The sequence below is a fragment of the Plectropomus leopardus genome, chromosome 12 (assembly GCF_026936395.1).
Source record: "Plectropomus leopardus strain MGB_pleo_1.0 chromosome 12, ASM2693639v1, whole genome shotgun sequence".
NCBI lineage: Eukaryota > Metazoa > Chordata > Actinopteri > Perciformes > Serranidae > Plectropomus > Plectropomus leopardus.
Window position 1 is genome coordinate 25,470,627 of NC_142187.1, and position 15,904 is coordinate 25,486,530.

The following is a 15,904-nucleotide window of genomic DNA, read 5'->3' on the forward strand; positions in this document are numbered from 1 at the left end:
TAAGATGGGATGCGAATTATTAAAATATAATGAACGGCTGCACAAAATGTTTCTGAAGGCTGCCATTGGCCTGTGGGCCACAGTTCGAGAAACCAGACAAACCATCATCTCAGTGATATCCTAATCAAAAGTGAATATTTGTGGCAAATTTGAAGAAATTCTCTTGAGGTGTTCTTTAGATATCATGTTCACAAGAAAGAGTCAAAGGCAAGGTCGCTGTGTCCTTGACTGTTGACCACCAAAATGTAATCGGTTCATCCTGGAATTTACTCTACATGAAAACAAATCTGTCAAGGTGTTCTTGAGATATCGCGTTCATATGAATGAGACAGACTAGGTCACAGCGACATTAACATTTGACCTATGACCATTAAAATGTAAAAGGCCATGGAGGCATGATAACTGGTCACTAAATCTGGCAAGCCTAAACAAACAAGGTTCTAAATGAAGGTAACATCTCTCAGCTAAAACCTTGCTACACTGAAATTGTCTGAAATATGGGAGAGGTGGTTATTTCTCACTGCAACCTTTTTTCTATAAAAACCATAATGTGTGGAAAATGGCATGCTTTTTGTGCATAAGCATTGTTTATACATCTGGTGGCTGGTCTCTATTGTACATTTATGTGCACATGCCATGATGGGTATTAGCAGTTAAGAGCAAGTTTGTACATGATATCAACTCCATGAAGCGCACCAAAGTTTCATACATTACCGTTTATCAAAGTTTATTGGTCAAATGCTGGGAATACAAGTACATGTAGTGACCACCAGTTTCTTTAATTGTGCCATTACATACATAAAAAAATAATTGCAAAAAGTCAATATTTCTAGGCTAACAACAAAGTTAAAATGTGTGTTATAGGGAACAAGACTGTATTTCTAGCTGTTTTGACATTACTCAAATAAACTTTGCATTGGGTCATGCAATTCACCCTCTTGTGCTTTGTTCCCACCCTGCCTTCCTGAATGATATTGCATTGAAATAGTGGACTGAGAAATTAAGCTGTTATCTTCCTACCACTGGGCCTCATGTAGAAACATTCTCTTAAATTTCTCCTAATTTTCTGGTAAGAGAAAATATCAGAGAAGTAAACTCCAGATGCACAAAATGTTCTTAAACATTGAAATTTAGGTGTGTTCACTGCTGAATCCCACTTAATCCTAAGTCTCCTATTAGCACAGGTAACACCCCCTAAAGTCAATTTAAGAGTAGGTTTTGTGCCGTGGGCCAGGACCCCAAAAAAGGTTGTAAGCAGAAGAACTCATGCAGTGTTGAAATTGATAAAGGCCTACTGTTAAATAAACTTAAACAAAGTAAATGTGATTTCAGGAATGTGTATTGAAGTAATAAAAGTAAAAGTATACATGCAAAAAAGCTTTAAATAAATCTAATAAATCAAAAGTAACTACAAAAATTAAAAGGAAAAGCAGCAGGTTCTCATACATACAGTATGAATGACAAGCTGAAACCATGAAATGATTATGACACAATTATAAAAAAGTTGCCAAACAATTTCATATGGTTTGTGTGAAAAAAATCTTAATATGTAAAGTAGTTATCTAATAATATTAGTAGAGTAAAAACTATGATATTTCCCTCTTTAGTGTACTGGAGTAGGAATGGAAAAGGACATGAGGTTAAAATACTCAAGCAATGTAAAAGTTTAACATATTTGTACTTAAGCTCAGTACTTGAGTAAATGTTCTTTGTTACATACAAGTTCTGGTCAGCAGAGGGACACATAGTAACTGAAATCAAAGTAATCAGGATCAGTGTACCAAATATAGTAGTATGTCTTTAGCCCTTGACTTCAATATTCGGATTTTTAAAAATATTCCTCAAATATAAAACTTATTTTTCCTTGCACTGGGCAACAATTTGTGGCCTGTGAAAACTAGATGTTTTTCTCTTACCTTGGTACGAGTGCTCTGGACCACTCGTAAAATTTTCTCTTACCTAAGAGAAAATACAAAAATAAGACAAAATTGGTGAATCCCAAAAATAAATGGGTACTAACAAAATAAGAACAAATCTTGGATACAAGCAAAAATGAGAGAAAATTTATTTGTATGAAGTTTCTTGCATGAGGCCTGTTGTATAGTAAATTTAAGCTCAAACGTGTTACTGACGTAACCAGCAAAAACTCAAAGTACCAATGAGGTCTTAAAGTGTATGGAGAGGTTCATTTAAAAGGTGTTAAAAGGTATCAAATTTCAATTCAAGATCCCTCATAAACATTAGCTTGGTTTTCAAGTACAAGGAGATCTGCAGTATATAAAAGGAGAAACATGCAAATTGATTTTTTTTCCTTCAAATTCAAAACACTGCTTTAGTAAGGAAGCAAAACAATCCACTGAATGTCACTTTACTGTACAAGTGAAGCTGCAAAATGATGAGTTACATAATACAAACATTTTACAAATTAACAATTGTAAAAAAAGAGATTGTTCTGTTATAGTTCACCCAGATGATAAAAAGCTACATTCTAAAGGTATTAGATGCACTTTTTTTACACGTTGTAACTCATGATGGGATTAAATCCAATTTTTCTTTCGTTCTCTTTCTACTTTATTTAAGTCTTCTCTCCTAGCTCAGACCAATGTCGGATGATGTATGGTTGCATTGTTGAGTTACAATTCTGAAAATAAAATAAAGTATGATTATAAAAAAAAAAAAATACAATTTGAGCACAACAATTTTTGTGGCTATCTGGCAAACCATCTATACTGGAGTTCTGTGGCACCTTACACAAAGACTTCAAAAAAATCATCTACCAGCACTGGAATAGTTTTATTATTTCAGCAGTAAAGTTGACTTGCATGTACCCCTTGAAAGTAAACAGCCATGTTTTTTCAGCAGAAACTGTTGTTAATGCTGAATTTGCAGATGAGTTTCCCTCTTGAAATCTATTTCCTCAACATTAAATGACTGGTGACGCAAAAAGAGTTGCATAACTAGCACACACTCATCAAGGTATCCATACACTACCTTTCACCAAACCCTCGAAAGACCAGTTAATCCACATGATGAAATGAGTTATGTCACTCCCTGTTTGTGTTAGTCCAGGTTGATGAGAGGACAAAGAAGCAAGCAGTAACTCTGTGTTAAATAAACCCTATCTAACAGAGCATAATGCATATCACCATGACAGTCAGATATCAAGTAAGCATTATTGGAGTATCTCTTCATATAAATGAAAATAAAAATATGGAAAGCACAGTAAAAAAAAAAAGTTACACTTACAGTATATACTTTGCTCATAACTACCTCTAAACACCATATAAAACCTAAAAATCTGTGTGTCCACAATGGGGATGTTTGAGTTTCACAGACCACCATCTAAGGGAATGTTCACGGCTGGAATGGAGGCCTGTGGTTCTGTGTTTAAGGAGTGGCTGGGTGGCACTAAAAGGAGTCAGGATCCTGCTGTCTCCTACGAAGACATGTTGACTTTCTTGACCATATTAATCTCCTAGAGAAGGAAAAACAATATTTTATAATGCTCCCAAAACGGGTAGGTATTGTTGGACAGGTAATACAGACAAATCTAAATCAATTAACTATGACATTTAAAGCAAGGATGCACAAATCAGATAAAAATGTTTAATTCAATCCGTTCAATCTGTTTTTAACCCACACGTCATGAAGTTGGTTAGTTTATAGCCACCTAAAATGAAATCAGTTTAATTGTACATTGTTTTTAGAATGATTTCGCCTCTTTACTTTGCTGGTGGGCAGCGTGTTCTTTAAATAGTGCTGGGTGGTATACTGGTCCATGCGGTATACCAGTTTTAAATTTCCATGTCAAATGTCGCATACAACAATGTGTGACACATGAATGATTTGAAACACTAATAACTATACATTTACAACTTTTCAGAGTTTCAGGTAATTTTCTTCTAATATTTTTTTTCTGATTTCTTGCTAATGTTTAGGCAAATCAAGCAAATTTGCTCACAATAAATTATTATTGTCATACCATGCAATCTACCTTTTTAAAGAGTATGAAAACACAAATGATAGCTGTTTGGGTATAAAATCAATGATTTGTTTGATCCCTAAAAGTAAACACTTTACAGTCCAACAATGGCAAGTAATTGCTGAAAATGTTTAAATCCGAAATCAAATAGTATTGTGACCTTAAAGTCAAAAACCTGATCAAATCATGGATTTAGAGAATTGTGTGTGAACTCCTCGTAAAATAACCCACTATAAATCTATGTAAAGGAGGTTTTCAGTGACCGTGGGAACCCTGATTTGTTGATGCTCAAATCAGTGCATCATAAACAGTGTTGTAATGCATGTTAATTATCTAATGTCATGGACTGCAATAATAACTCACCTCAAGAAGAGCATTTTTTAAGTGCCCATAAGCTTCATCCAAATTATCATTGATAATTACGACATCAAACATGCCAGGTTCTTTACCTACGAGGAGATAATATTATGTTCAGAGTCACATTTTTAATGCTTATGTGGTTACATTTTTGCAAACAAACAATTAAGACTTACTTAACTCCATGTCCACTTTAGCTGCATGTAAACGCCTCTGGAGGCTCTCCTCTGACTCTGTTTTTCGGAGTCTTAAACGATTCTCCTGAAACAATACAGGAAGGTATTCAGCAATATTACTAATCCAAACCCTCTACGACCGCTGTGGTACAAAGCAGGTAACACCCAAAAACTCCACTCTGACAGGAAAAATAGAAACTTCTGTCAATTCAATGAAATGCATTTCTTATCTTTGCTTACCAGGATAGCCATGGATGGTGGCTGGATAGAGATGTAGATGGGACTGAGGTCTGTCCTTTTGATGTTCCTGACACCTTGCATGTCAATGTCAAGTATACAGATAAGGTTCTTGGCCTGGACGTCTTGTACAGCAGCTTTACTCGTCCCGTACATGTTCCCTGAAAACTCTGCGCTCTCAATGAATTCGTTGTTGTCAATTCCTGTTTGCATCACCTCGCGTGTGACATAATGGTAATCTGAAACCCACAAAAGGAGAGTACAGATATAGAAAGCAACAATATTCTTGATTTTAAAAATGGTTTCGTGTTACGATGGTTATGAAAGAGGAAAAACCTGTACCTTTGCCATCCACTTCTCCAGGTCGAGGATTTCTTGTTGTATCTGAGAATTGAGAAGACATTTATGTCATCATCTGTACTGAATCACTAAACTGAGGGCTGCACATTCTGCAAAAATAAAAATAAATTGCGATTATTCTTCAAGATATTGCGAAATGAGTTACAGTTTCAGTAGGAATGGTTATTTTTGCATTTCATTTTCACTGAAAAAATAATGTAAAAAATAAATAAAAATAAACATACAAACAAATAAATAAGATAATTATGTGATTTTTGCTTAGGTCTGTACCAAACAAGCATGGCTGCATATGTCTGGAATATGATTTGTAGACGGAAGCATCTCTGTAATACTACTAATAATAATATTAATAGTAATAATAACAATAATTTTCTAAAGCACCTTTTAAAAACTTGACAAAGAAGGCAAAGCGGAAGAACAGTAATGCCAAACTATGGCCAGACAAAATTTGAGATAGAATTAAACAAGCGATGTGAGACAAAAACATATCTGATGGAAGATAGAATAGATAGTGACAAAGATAAAAGTAAATGCAATTCAAAGAATATAAGCAGTAAACACGGAAATAATTGTAATAATAGAACTAAACACGATCAAGACAGAATAAAAGATAAATCAAAAGACAAATTAAAATAGATGACATCACATGACAGCAAGTCTATAAAAATGGTTTTTAAGAAGTGATTTTAATGAAGTCACAGATTCTGCGAGCCTCATCTCCTCAACGCTTCATGTATAATGGCATGTTATGACACATTTTATCTTTACCAAACTTTACCCAGTGTGATATGTACATTGCACTCAGCTTTAAGGCACTTCGATAATTTTATTCATTTCAATTAATTGTGCTACACTAGTGAGAACACCACCGAAATCGATGTTAAATGCTTTGGTATAGAGTGGTGCACTTACGGGAGACGCTGAAGCCAAAGACACTCTGATATTCTTCCATGAGCATCTTCAGCAGAGTGCTCTTCCCTGCCCCGGACGGGCCGCTGAGCACCACAGGCCTGGGTCCAGCCATAGCTGCAGGAGAGGTGGAGAGGAGAGTTCAGTGGAGGAAAAACTTGGGCCAGGCTGGAGGGATGACACATGCCCACTGGAATCTAATGGCATGAGTCATTTCGGACCACATCTGTCCATGCACAAACATGTTGCTTTAAAAAGACAACACAACATTACAGCGAATTAACGTGCTCAGACAAGTCTCGCCCTGGTGGGATAAGCATGATAAAATGATAAGCCGGGGGTTCTTAAAGGAGGGCCAAATAATGAGACCAAAACACCTCCCACTAGAGCAATCAACGGGTTGGCAAGTCATGAGGTTACCATGGTGCAGGAGCAATTACCCTCTAACTGGAGAGCCTGCTCTGCTTGTGATGGCAGGAAGACAGGAGAGGCAGAGAGGAAAAACTGCTTTTAATAGACACAGGGACTCATATTGAAATAAATGAGTACTTAAAACTCCCTAAAAACTACATAATGCAAAAAAACCCCAAACAATCACTGACAAACCTATAAGCATAGTATCTGAACTACACTTTGGCAAAATAGCTACTTCAACATCTTACCTTCTCCATACTGAGATGTTCTACACAACTTTTCTTTCATTAACATTTCTTAGATAAGCCACTCACGTGAAGAATGAAGTAAAGCCTGTAGTGTTCCCCCTTACCTTTTCTCGAGACACACAGCTCAAGCAAAAGGAAAATTGAAGTGAACAGAGAGGGTGTGACTGTGTGTAGGCAGACTGAGTACAAGAGCGGGAGGGAGGAGAGACAAAGAGAGGGCAGGGCCATGCTTTCAAGGGTTGCAACAGTATACCAGTTTCAAAATATGAATAAAATAAATATCTGTCTGAATAATTGCAATTTTTTATAAATAATAAAAGAAAAAACAGTTATACAGTGCTCATTTACTTATCTACGGTGTTCAAAAAACATAACTGGACAGAGAGTCTTACCTTTATTTTAGTTATTTTTAAAAGGGAGACTTTTTACACATACTTCAATTTATTAAACTTTTGTTCAACCCCAAAATACCCTGAGAATCAGTATTGATTGATATTGGCTTTAAATTAAATATTGGTATTTTATCTTCATAGTGAGTTCTGCTGATATTTCTATTATTATATTTTTTAAATAGACATGGTCAACATATATAGAACATCAACCCTAAGTTTAAATATTTATCTTATTTTGCACAATGAACAAATATTACATACACTGTATGTTGTATTGTATTTTATGTCTCCATCTGCTGGTTGGCCATCACAATAAGGGTATGCATCATATGATGAATATATGATATCATATGGTATGATATATGAATTCCAATACAGGAGAAAATGGATGATCGCTAAAATCAGGTGGGGAAAAAAGTGGATGTATCAATATCGGCAGTGATTAATGGCCAAATCAATTACTATGTATCAGCATATCGGATATCTGCAAAAAATCCAATATTGTGCATCCATAGCCATCGTAACTGATAATAATTCTGTAATACTATATTTTACTTATTATTTTGCTTTTTATTTACTGACACTTCATGTGTTGCACTGTTCTCTTTGTCCCCCTTAATGATACAATTTTTTCTAATTTGGGTCTAATAAAAGTAAATAAATGATTATCTTATCCTTTACTAAATGCTGAAACAACCCTTCTTTCTTCTAAGTAACTTTTAGGTTATTGTCTTTTCTACAGGTCAAGAAACCAATGTAGTATAACCAGAATTCAGCTGGTTCTCAATAACAACTGTGAGAATCTTCCTAACAGAAATGATCACCGGAAACCAGCTATAGCTGTGCTATTGAGCAAGTAAAAGAAACACAGTGAAAACTAATATCAATCATTATTATTACTGGCTATAGGCCTGTTACTTACATCAATGTCAGGTTTCAGACAAGTTTGCGATTGGTCAGGAAATTAGGTAATCCATATGACATGATGACATGCACCAAATTACAAATGAAATATATAAATATATAAATGATTTAAAAAAAAAAAAAAAAGTAAATTGTACTGGAGTTTGGCCCGTCTCTGAGGTCTTAGGCTAAAGTCACAGCATTATAAGCCTTCTTGTTTCTAAGCAAACCAGATGCAGTGAGGTTGTCTTTGCAGGTGCACATGACAAGAGTCATTCTCCATTGCCTCTTGAATGTGTCCAGTAAACAGCAACATGGCCAGTTTCCTTTTTTAGAACCCAGTGAAGTAGCCTAATTATTTTTAGAGTCCTGTCCTGGAACAATAATCATCCCCAACCCCAACCCTCCACCTCAGCATTTCCAAAGCCATCTATGAATTTAATTGGGCAATTATCATCAGCTTTATTTTACCATATGGGGACAATAAAGGCTGCAAAAAATATTATTTTTAATACTGATTATATCTTCAGTGCAAGGGTTAATCGCTGAAAGAGACCAGGGAGTTTTAGGTTTTTTTGTCTGACTAAAACCAGTTTTAAAACCCAAAGATATAGAACTGACAGTGATATATGTAACATAAAAAGCAAGTAATCCTCACATATGAGAAGCTGCAATCAGAAAATGTTGAGTATTTTTGCTTGATAAATGACCTAAACAATAGAAAGAATCTAAATTCTTGCTGATTAATTTTCTTGCAATCAAACATTGCCTGCTATTTTCATATGGAGTGCAAATTCTTTACCAAAGCTGGGCCTAGGTGATATGGAGATTCAATCTACATCTTGACATTTCTAAACAAATAAATTGATACCGATTTTGTGATAATATTGAGGGGTAAACTATTGGTGCTTTCACAAAATATTTCCACATTTATAAAAAATCATCAGTAATGTGGATATAATGACTAAGTGGGTAAAGGCTAGGGGTGGACGATATGGCCGTTAAATAATATCAACATATTTCAGGGTATTGCTGCCGTAAAATACTGAGAATATATGAATTTTAATTTTAGGAACATACAATTGCAAAAAGAGAAGAAGTGCTATACTTGTATATGCCAACAGAAATGTAGTTCGCCTTCAAATATTCAGTAATACTGTAGTCAGTAGTACTGACTTAAAGTTACCTGGCAGTACTTTAGTATGTAAACAAATGAGATTCCGATTTTGTATAAAATATATATATTACAAAAACACACACGCACATATATATGTGACTTGTTGTCACCACCTGAACTTGTATGTTCTGCTATTTCTCCTCCCCTCTTCTTGCTATAGCGTGTCACTTAGCACTGACGATCAGACCAGCCGTGCGCGTGCACGTGCACACGCACGCGCACACATACACACACACGCATTTATTTTGACAGGCTGTTATGTTACGATGACTATCACACCCTTGTTGTTGCTGAATATAAGGGTACAAAACAACTGTGTCAACAAGTTGCACCATACTCTTAGATGAAGCTGCTGAACGCCTTGGAATTCATCAGGAACCAGAAGACCAGGCCCTCTGCACTGCCCGGCAAGAGGTTCGTCCTTACCATGGAGCTACAGTGTCGTTCTCCGTGGCCTCAGCAACAACGCAAATCCTTCCAGATCAAGAGGATGTTCACTGCAAAGGGACTCAGCCTCACCCACCATAAAGCCTCAAAGCTCTGCAGGAGAAGTACCTGCCATTGCCCAGCCTAAAGGAGGAACAGCCTTTGCTGCTCATCAGGCCAGATTACCCGCATCTCAACACTGAAGGAAACTGTATGCCTAGGCCCTGGTGGACCTGCAGTCATACAACCAGACCTGGGTGGGCTCTACAAGGCCAATCAAGATTCCTGCATCAATGTGTGACTCCGCAGCAGTGCTTTCTCCCCTCCTGTACCCCTCCTGAAGCCGGGCTCTTCAAGAATGTGGCAAAACTGAGGCAACTGGATACCTTGCCGTACCAAAGTGAACATCTCATGACCAGATCGAAGCAGGATGCAAGACCATGACGATGCAGACCATGCAACGGCTTGACGAGAAGACAATCAGGGTTGAAGACGACGGGATCAGATGATATGCCCCCCCCATGTCAATACACCAATGTTACCTACAAAAGCTAAGAAGAGCAGCCATTTGTGGTTCATCCCACAACACATGGGCCACCACAACGAAAAAAGGATACGATAGTCTTTAACTGCTCCTTCACATTCAATGGCCAAGATGGCCAAGACGCTATGATATAGAGAATGCCCAATTGCCATCAGCAGTGATGTGAAAGGGAGGTTGCACCAACTGTGCCTGCTGGAAGAAGACGGACCCTTCCTTTGGTTTCTGTGGCCTGACATGAAGGTAGATGAACAACCAACAGTCTATGAGTGGCAGGTACTCCCCTTTGGGACAACATGCAGCCTGTGTTGTGCCATCTTTGCACTCCAAGCACATGTCCAGAGACATGTCCTCCCCCCCTGAAGAGTAAGCTAAGTAGTTGGTGGGTTGTATGCAAACCCCTCTCGTGGGGGGTGGGTTTGAACTGAGGAGCGCACTCCTCTTGGACTCGTATGGCAGTGCAAGTCTGACACACTGCAGTACAAGCACCACCAGAGTGAAAGTCCAGAGCCTACCATGCGCAACATTTATCGACTGCTTGCCCAACAATACAATCCTCTGGGATTCATAATCCCATATACCACGAGAGCCAAATTCGTGCAACGTCTTTGGGACAAGAAAAAGAGATGGGGCGATTCTCACCTACCTGAAGACTTACTCTAAGCCTGGCAGTTGTGGGAAAGTGAGCCTTCCCAGCTTTCACAGATAACATTGAGGAGGTACTATACCAACCATAGTCGTGAGCACAGCAACAGCAGTCGGAGTATCCATGTGTTCTGCGACACCTCTGAACGTGCGTATGAGTCCATAGCATACCTGAGCACTGAAGAAGACAAGTCCAGGTAGCGTTCTTGGCTGCAAGATCAAGAGACGCACCCAAGAAACAACTCTCAATCCCCTGGTTGGAACTGTGTGGAGCCTTGACAGGAGCACAGTTGGCTTCTGTAATAAAGAAGAACTCACTCTTGATATCCAGGATGTGGTATATTGGACAGACTCCACCACAGTACTTAACTGGCTCCAATCCAATTCTTGCCAGTGCGAGGTGTTTGTGGGGACCAGGGTTGCAGAAATACAAGAGCTATAAGACCCTGCAGCCTGGCGCTATATCAACTCAGCCACCAATCCTGCAGACGATATCATAGGGGGTAAAACACTGGGTCAGCTTGCTGGGGACAATCGCTGGAGTCAAGGGCCACCCTTTCTTCAGCTACCTGCTACCCACTGGCCGAAGGCACCAGAGGGAGAAGCCACAGAAGAGGTAGATGAGCTGTGGGAGACAGTGTTTTGCGGTCTTCTCATAGGGTCAACCAGTTCCACCATACCTGATATCAGAGACCTCCTCAAAGCCACCACACAGTCGTTACATGGGGCAGCTGACACCCCTGCTCTCCCTGATGCAGACGACTTCCACAAAGCAGAGTTGGCACTCCTGACACACGCTCAGATGGAGAGCTTTCCTGAGGAGTTTGAGCTAATCAAATCAGGCAAGACCATTGTGACCGGCCGCAGGTTGTTTACACTCGCTCCTGAATACGATGAGTCCTCTGATCTGATCCATGTGCAAGGTAGACTCCACAGGTGTGACAGCCTGAGCCAGGAAGTTTTGCACCCAGTATTTTTAGACCCCTCTCACCTAGTCACAAAGCTCCTAATCACGCACTTTGACAACCAGTTACATCATCCGGCGGAGGCTGAACATGTCTTTGCTGAGCTGTGCAGGAAGTACAGGATATTGCGAGGCAGAGGGGCAGAGGATTGTTAATTTGACTCTAAAGACAACTACCACACACACACACACACACACACACACACACACACACACACACACACACAATCTAAGATAAAGTTTGAAAATCAAGAACTGGACTCTGCCTTTTTTATCATCGAACTCATCTGACCACTGATAGTGTCCTGACCCGACACCCTGAAGCGATTGCTACCACACAACCTGATACATACTTTCACACACCTATATAAGGCAAATAATAAAAGAGCTAAAAAAATCTGGTAAGGTGAGAAAATTACTTCCCTTCACTGTGATGCAACCTTTAAAACCAGGAAGGAAAAGACAACACTTATGTTATTACAATATCCAAAATCTAACATGATATGTAGTCTCATATCACGATAGACATATAATATAGATATATTGCCCAGCCCTAACTACAACCATAATAATCATTTAATCAATCATGTAATCATTAACTAAACAAAATAATTATTCAAAAAGCCTAATAAGTTTGTTTGTTAATAGATTTATTTCCGTGACTAATGAGGGCCAGTTAATTTATGAACTTAATCATTTAATTCTGATAAAATACTAATTATTTTCATTAATAAAGGTAAAAGTGGCTGAAACTTTGCAAACTTAGAGTTCTGTCTTATTTACTAATGATTTCTGTATCACTGGATCTGTTATTGCCACTCAGGGTAAATATGTTATTTTAATTAATCACTTGAGGCCATTTATCATTATTTCTGACATACATCAAAAGTAATAAAAAAGAAAGCAAATCAAAAGACAAATGGGTAAACAGGTCGACTTTTTTTTAAAACTGAGGTATTAATAGAGCTTATGAAACTTGCACACAGACAAGAATCAACTATTTGTACTGGACATAGAGCTGCGTGACAGGAAATGAGAGACATGCAGGTTTACAATCAGCAAGAGCTGACCCTTATATGAGGCTGCACTGTGCTTAACTTTAATCATGTGCACTGAACCCCATGTGATTGATATTTGCCTAAGGAAAAATTTAAATCATGTGAACTGTATCACGTCTCAGCCGTCTGAGTTCAGGTGTTCAGTCTGAGAGCTAAAACAATAAGATGATTTCATCATTTACTCAATGAACAACATCAGCAACTACTTTTCAAGCAAAATACACTAAAAAGTTCAAAAGTGCTTTCCAGCTTCTCAAATTTGACAATTAAATGCCACTCTTGGTCTTTTATGTTGCATCATATGATAAGAGATAAGAGAATGAGCAAACTGAAAATGTGACCCCAAGCTCTGGGAAACTGTAATTGTGATCCGTTTGTCTAAAAAACAGTTGACTCAACTGTGATCAAAATATGAATTTGTTGAAGCCTTAGAAAGTACAACATACAGTATGTAAGCTTTAGAAAGTACAACATACAGTATGTAAAGTTAAAACAGCAGTGTTCAATTTACCCAGAAACAGAGATTTGAGGATAATGTGGGCACAAGTTCTACTAATTTTCCTCCTTTCTCAGTCTCAGGCTGTGCTCTCTTCATTTCAACTACAGCATACAAAAACTGCAAAGTAGTACCCTTTATGTTCTGTTATTATAATGTAGTAGTAGACAAGCGTTCACAATCTTGTGCCACAATTACCAAACAGATAAAAAACTACTAGCTCAGGCATTGCAAAGTGCACTTTGACTCACAGCAATAAGGAGGTTATGATTTGCACTGAACTGCTGAATGTATGTGTTTATGGCGGTATATGCAAACAAGAGGAGCAATCCCAGAAAAAAATGCATGCTTTGTGCATTGATACTGGTGGGTAAGTGCTTTTGGTAACTTTTTAAACATATAATTTGAGTTTAAAAGTATATGCTGAGTAAAATAAACAGGGGTAAAAGTGTGGGGCATTTTATTTTAATGATCGGCAATAAAAATAATCAATCAAAAAGTGCAAAGAAAGTGTCCATGTGGGAGGAACTTTCACTTTGTAAAACCTCAGGGAGCTACTTTTATTTATTCATTTTTAATTTATATGTCTGCTTGATTTTATAAAGAAAGTTGCTGGGAACTTACCACTTATGATGTTGAACTTTTCAGTTTTGATTAAACATTTGATAAAAGTGTTTGTTATATTCATGTTTTGTTTTTATTGTAAAGGAATATCAGTTATCTGTCTCATTAACTACTAATAAGCAGTATCGGCCGTGAAAAACCAGTATTGGTCAACCCCAAATAAAACAATTATCACTGAATTTACACATTTCTGACGGTCTTTTAACACATCATTTTGTAAAGGTTCTGCATTTTGCTTTAGATATTAGCTGTTTGTTTTTGGTTATGGCTAAGTCGCTTGCTGTTTGCTCGCTGCAATAACTCCAATACTAACCAATATTTCCTTCTTTTTTTTATTCTTTTGAAAAAAGTATGAAAAAATGAATATTTTCATTTACATGTCTGGTCATTTGTATGACCCATACCACGTGGGATTATTCTGACACATTAACTGAAATGCAGTAAATATTCCAGAGTCCAGCCAGCATCAGACATCACGGTATGATAAGATCATCAAGTAAACATGAACCACCTCCAGATAAAATACTCCAGGAGGTAAGACACAACAAAATATATATTGACCAAATATATGCATAGATCCATACCAACACAGCCCCTTACGCTCAAAACTCAGCTTCAGACAAAACAAAATAAATAAACTAATCTTAATGCATCACTTCCAAATAGTGTATGTAGATCCAGTTCATAACCCAATCATTTTCATAATGAACAGTCTGATAAATTCAGTTATAAGTGACTTTTCTCCTTCTTTCCCAAGCTTTAAAAAGATAGTCAGACAAAGCAAAAACATTATAAAAGAGATACTTCATTGAGGGGCCATCTTCCATATGAATTAAATCAGGGTCATGATCATTATGCTTTTCAAACAACATTTCCTGTAAATCATGATACATAGGACAATATAAAATAAAATGAATTTCTTTTTCCGCCTCTTTTAACTTGCAGTATTCACAGATTACTTCATCCTCAGACACATCCTTGTATCTCCCTGTTTCAGTGTGTAGTCGTAGTATTCCACATCTTAGCCGTGCAAACAGTGATCTGCGGCTTTTGGCCAAATTAAAACATTTTTCATATTCATAATCATTTTTAAATAAACAGTAAGTTCTCAGTTTTGGCTTCTGCAAGATTTCTTTCACCCATGATTTTGCATACTTATCCCTTATTTGATATCTAAACTCCTCTAAATCCACATTGGCTAAATTTAGATAGTTTTCCTCATATCCACACTCCTCTAGTAAATCAAATATTTCTGATGCCCATTCACCACTTTAAGACAAATCCCAAAGAAAGATTTTACTAGCCAGTCGGTTGGGTGTTAACTTAAAAAGCCACAGACTCACTATGCTGTATTTATGGTGGAGGAAGGGGGATGCATTTCCCCTGTCACTCAGGGAGATTTGGGGGAAAATATTTGTAATTTTGCGGAGTGTCATGATAAAAAAAAAAAGAAAAAAAAGAAAATTTAAGTACAGTCCCTAAGGTTTATGCAGGTAAGTTATCACCGATGGCTCACACCTAGATGTACTGATTAAACTACAGCTAATATTGCATCAGCTAAACTTAATCTTGCTCAGCAAACACACACCAACCACCTTACTCCCTGCACCAGTGCTGCAGAAACCATCTTACTCCTCACACTGAAGGGGATGAATGGCAGCACTATCTACAGTGAGAATGGCAGATAATACAAACACATAAGAAAAAAGACCGTTATCCTCCTTCCTACCTGACAACGCCCTGGAAAAATATCTCATGAACATCGGGAGTTACTTATTCCCAGATCTTTGGACGGTGTCCGGATGATTTTCTCCCTCCTCTGCTCTGTGTTTCTGCTGGAAGAGCCATTAAGGAAGTTGTGCCTCCTACGTCATCGATGCGGGCCAAAACATCAGCACGTTATGTTCACGAGCGTCGGAAAAAAACAAACAGAAACGTGGATATACTTGGGATTATTAGCTAAAGAAAATACAGCATACAAAGGCGGCCATTATA

At 37.7% G+C, this 15,904-nt stretch overlaps 1 protein-coding gene across 2 annotated transcripts; it reads right to left on the reverse strand.

Annotated features, from left to right (window-relative positions):
* Positions 1–2,041: 2,041 nt before the first annotated feature.
* Positions 2,042–15,798, reverse strand: guk1a (guanylate kinase 1a). Of its 2 annotated transcripts, none has more exons than XM_088085644.1 (7): positions 15,639–15,798; positions 6,025–6,138; positions 5,095–5,136; positions 4,756–4,991; positions 4,516–4,600; positions 4,346–4,431; positions 2,042–3,475 (listed from the first exon to the last, which is right to left on the reverse strand). In XM_088085644.1, exons 1-7 carry the CDS (start codon positions 15,670–15,672, stop codon positions 3,437–3,439), a joined length of 636 nt encoding a protein of 211 aa, XP_087941770.1. In that variant the 5' UTR covers positions 15,673–15,798; the 3' UTR covers positions 2,042–3,436. The 2 variants fall into 2 exon arrangements, with proteins under 2 accessions (XP_087941770.1, XP_042353235.1); XM_042497301.2 differs by lacking the exon at positions 15,639–15,798 and adding an exon at positions 6,788–6,821.
* Positions 15,799–15,904: the final 106 nt, after the last annotated feature.

Coding starts and splice junctions, on each gene's coding strand:
- guk1a (XM_088085644.1), bottom strand. CDS start 15,672: ATGTTCATGAGATATTTTTCCAGGGCGTTGTCAG. Junction 6,139..15,638: donor TTTTTCCAGGGCGTTGTCAG/GTAGGAAGGAGG, acceptor CCTCTCCTGCAG/CTATGGCTGGACCCAGGCCT. Junction 4,992..5,094: donor TGGAGAAGTGGATGGCAAAG/GTACAGGTTTTT, acceptor TGTGGGTTTCAG/ATTACCATTATGTCACACGC.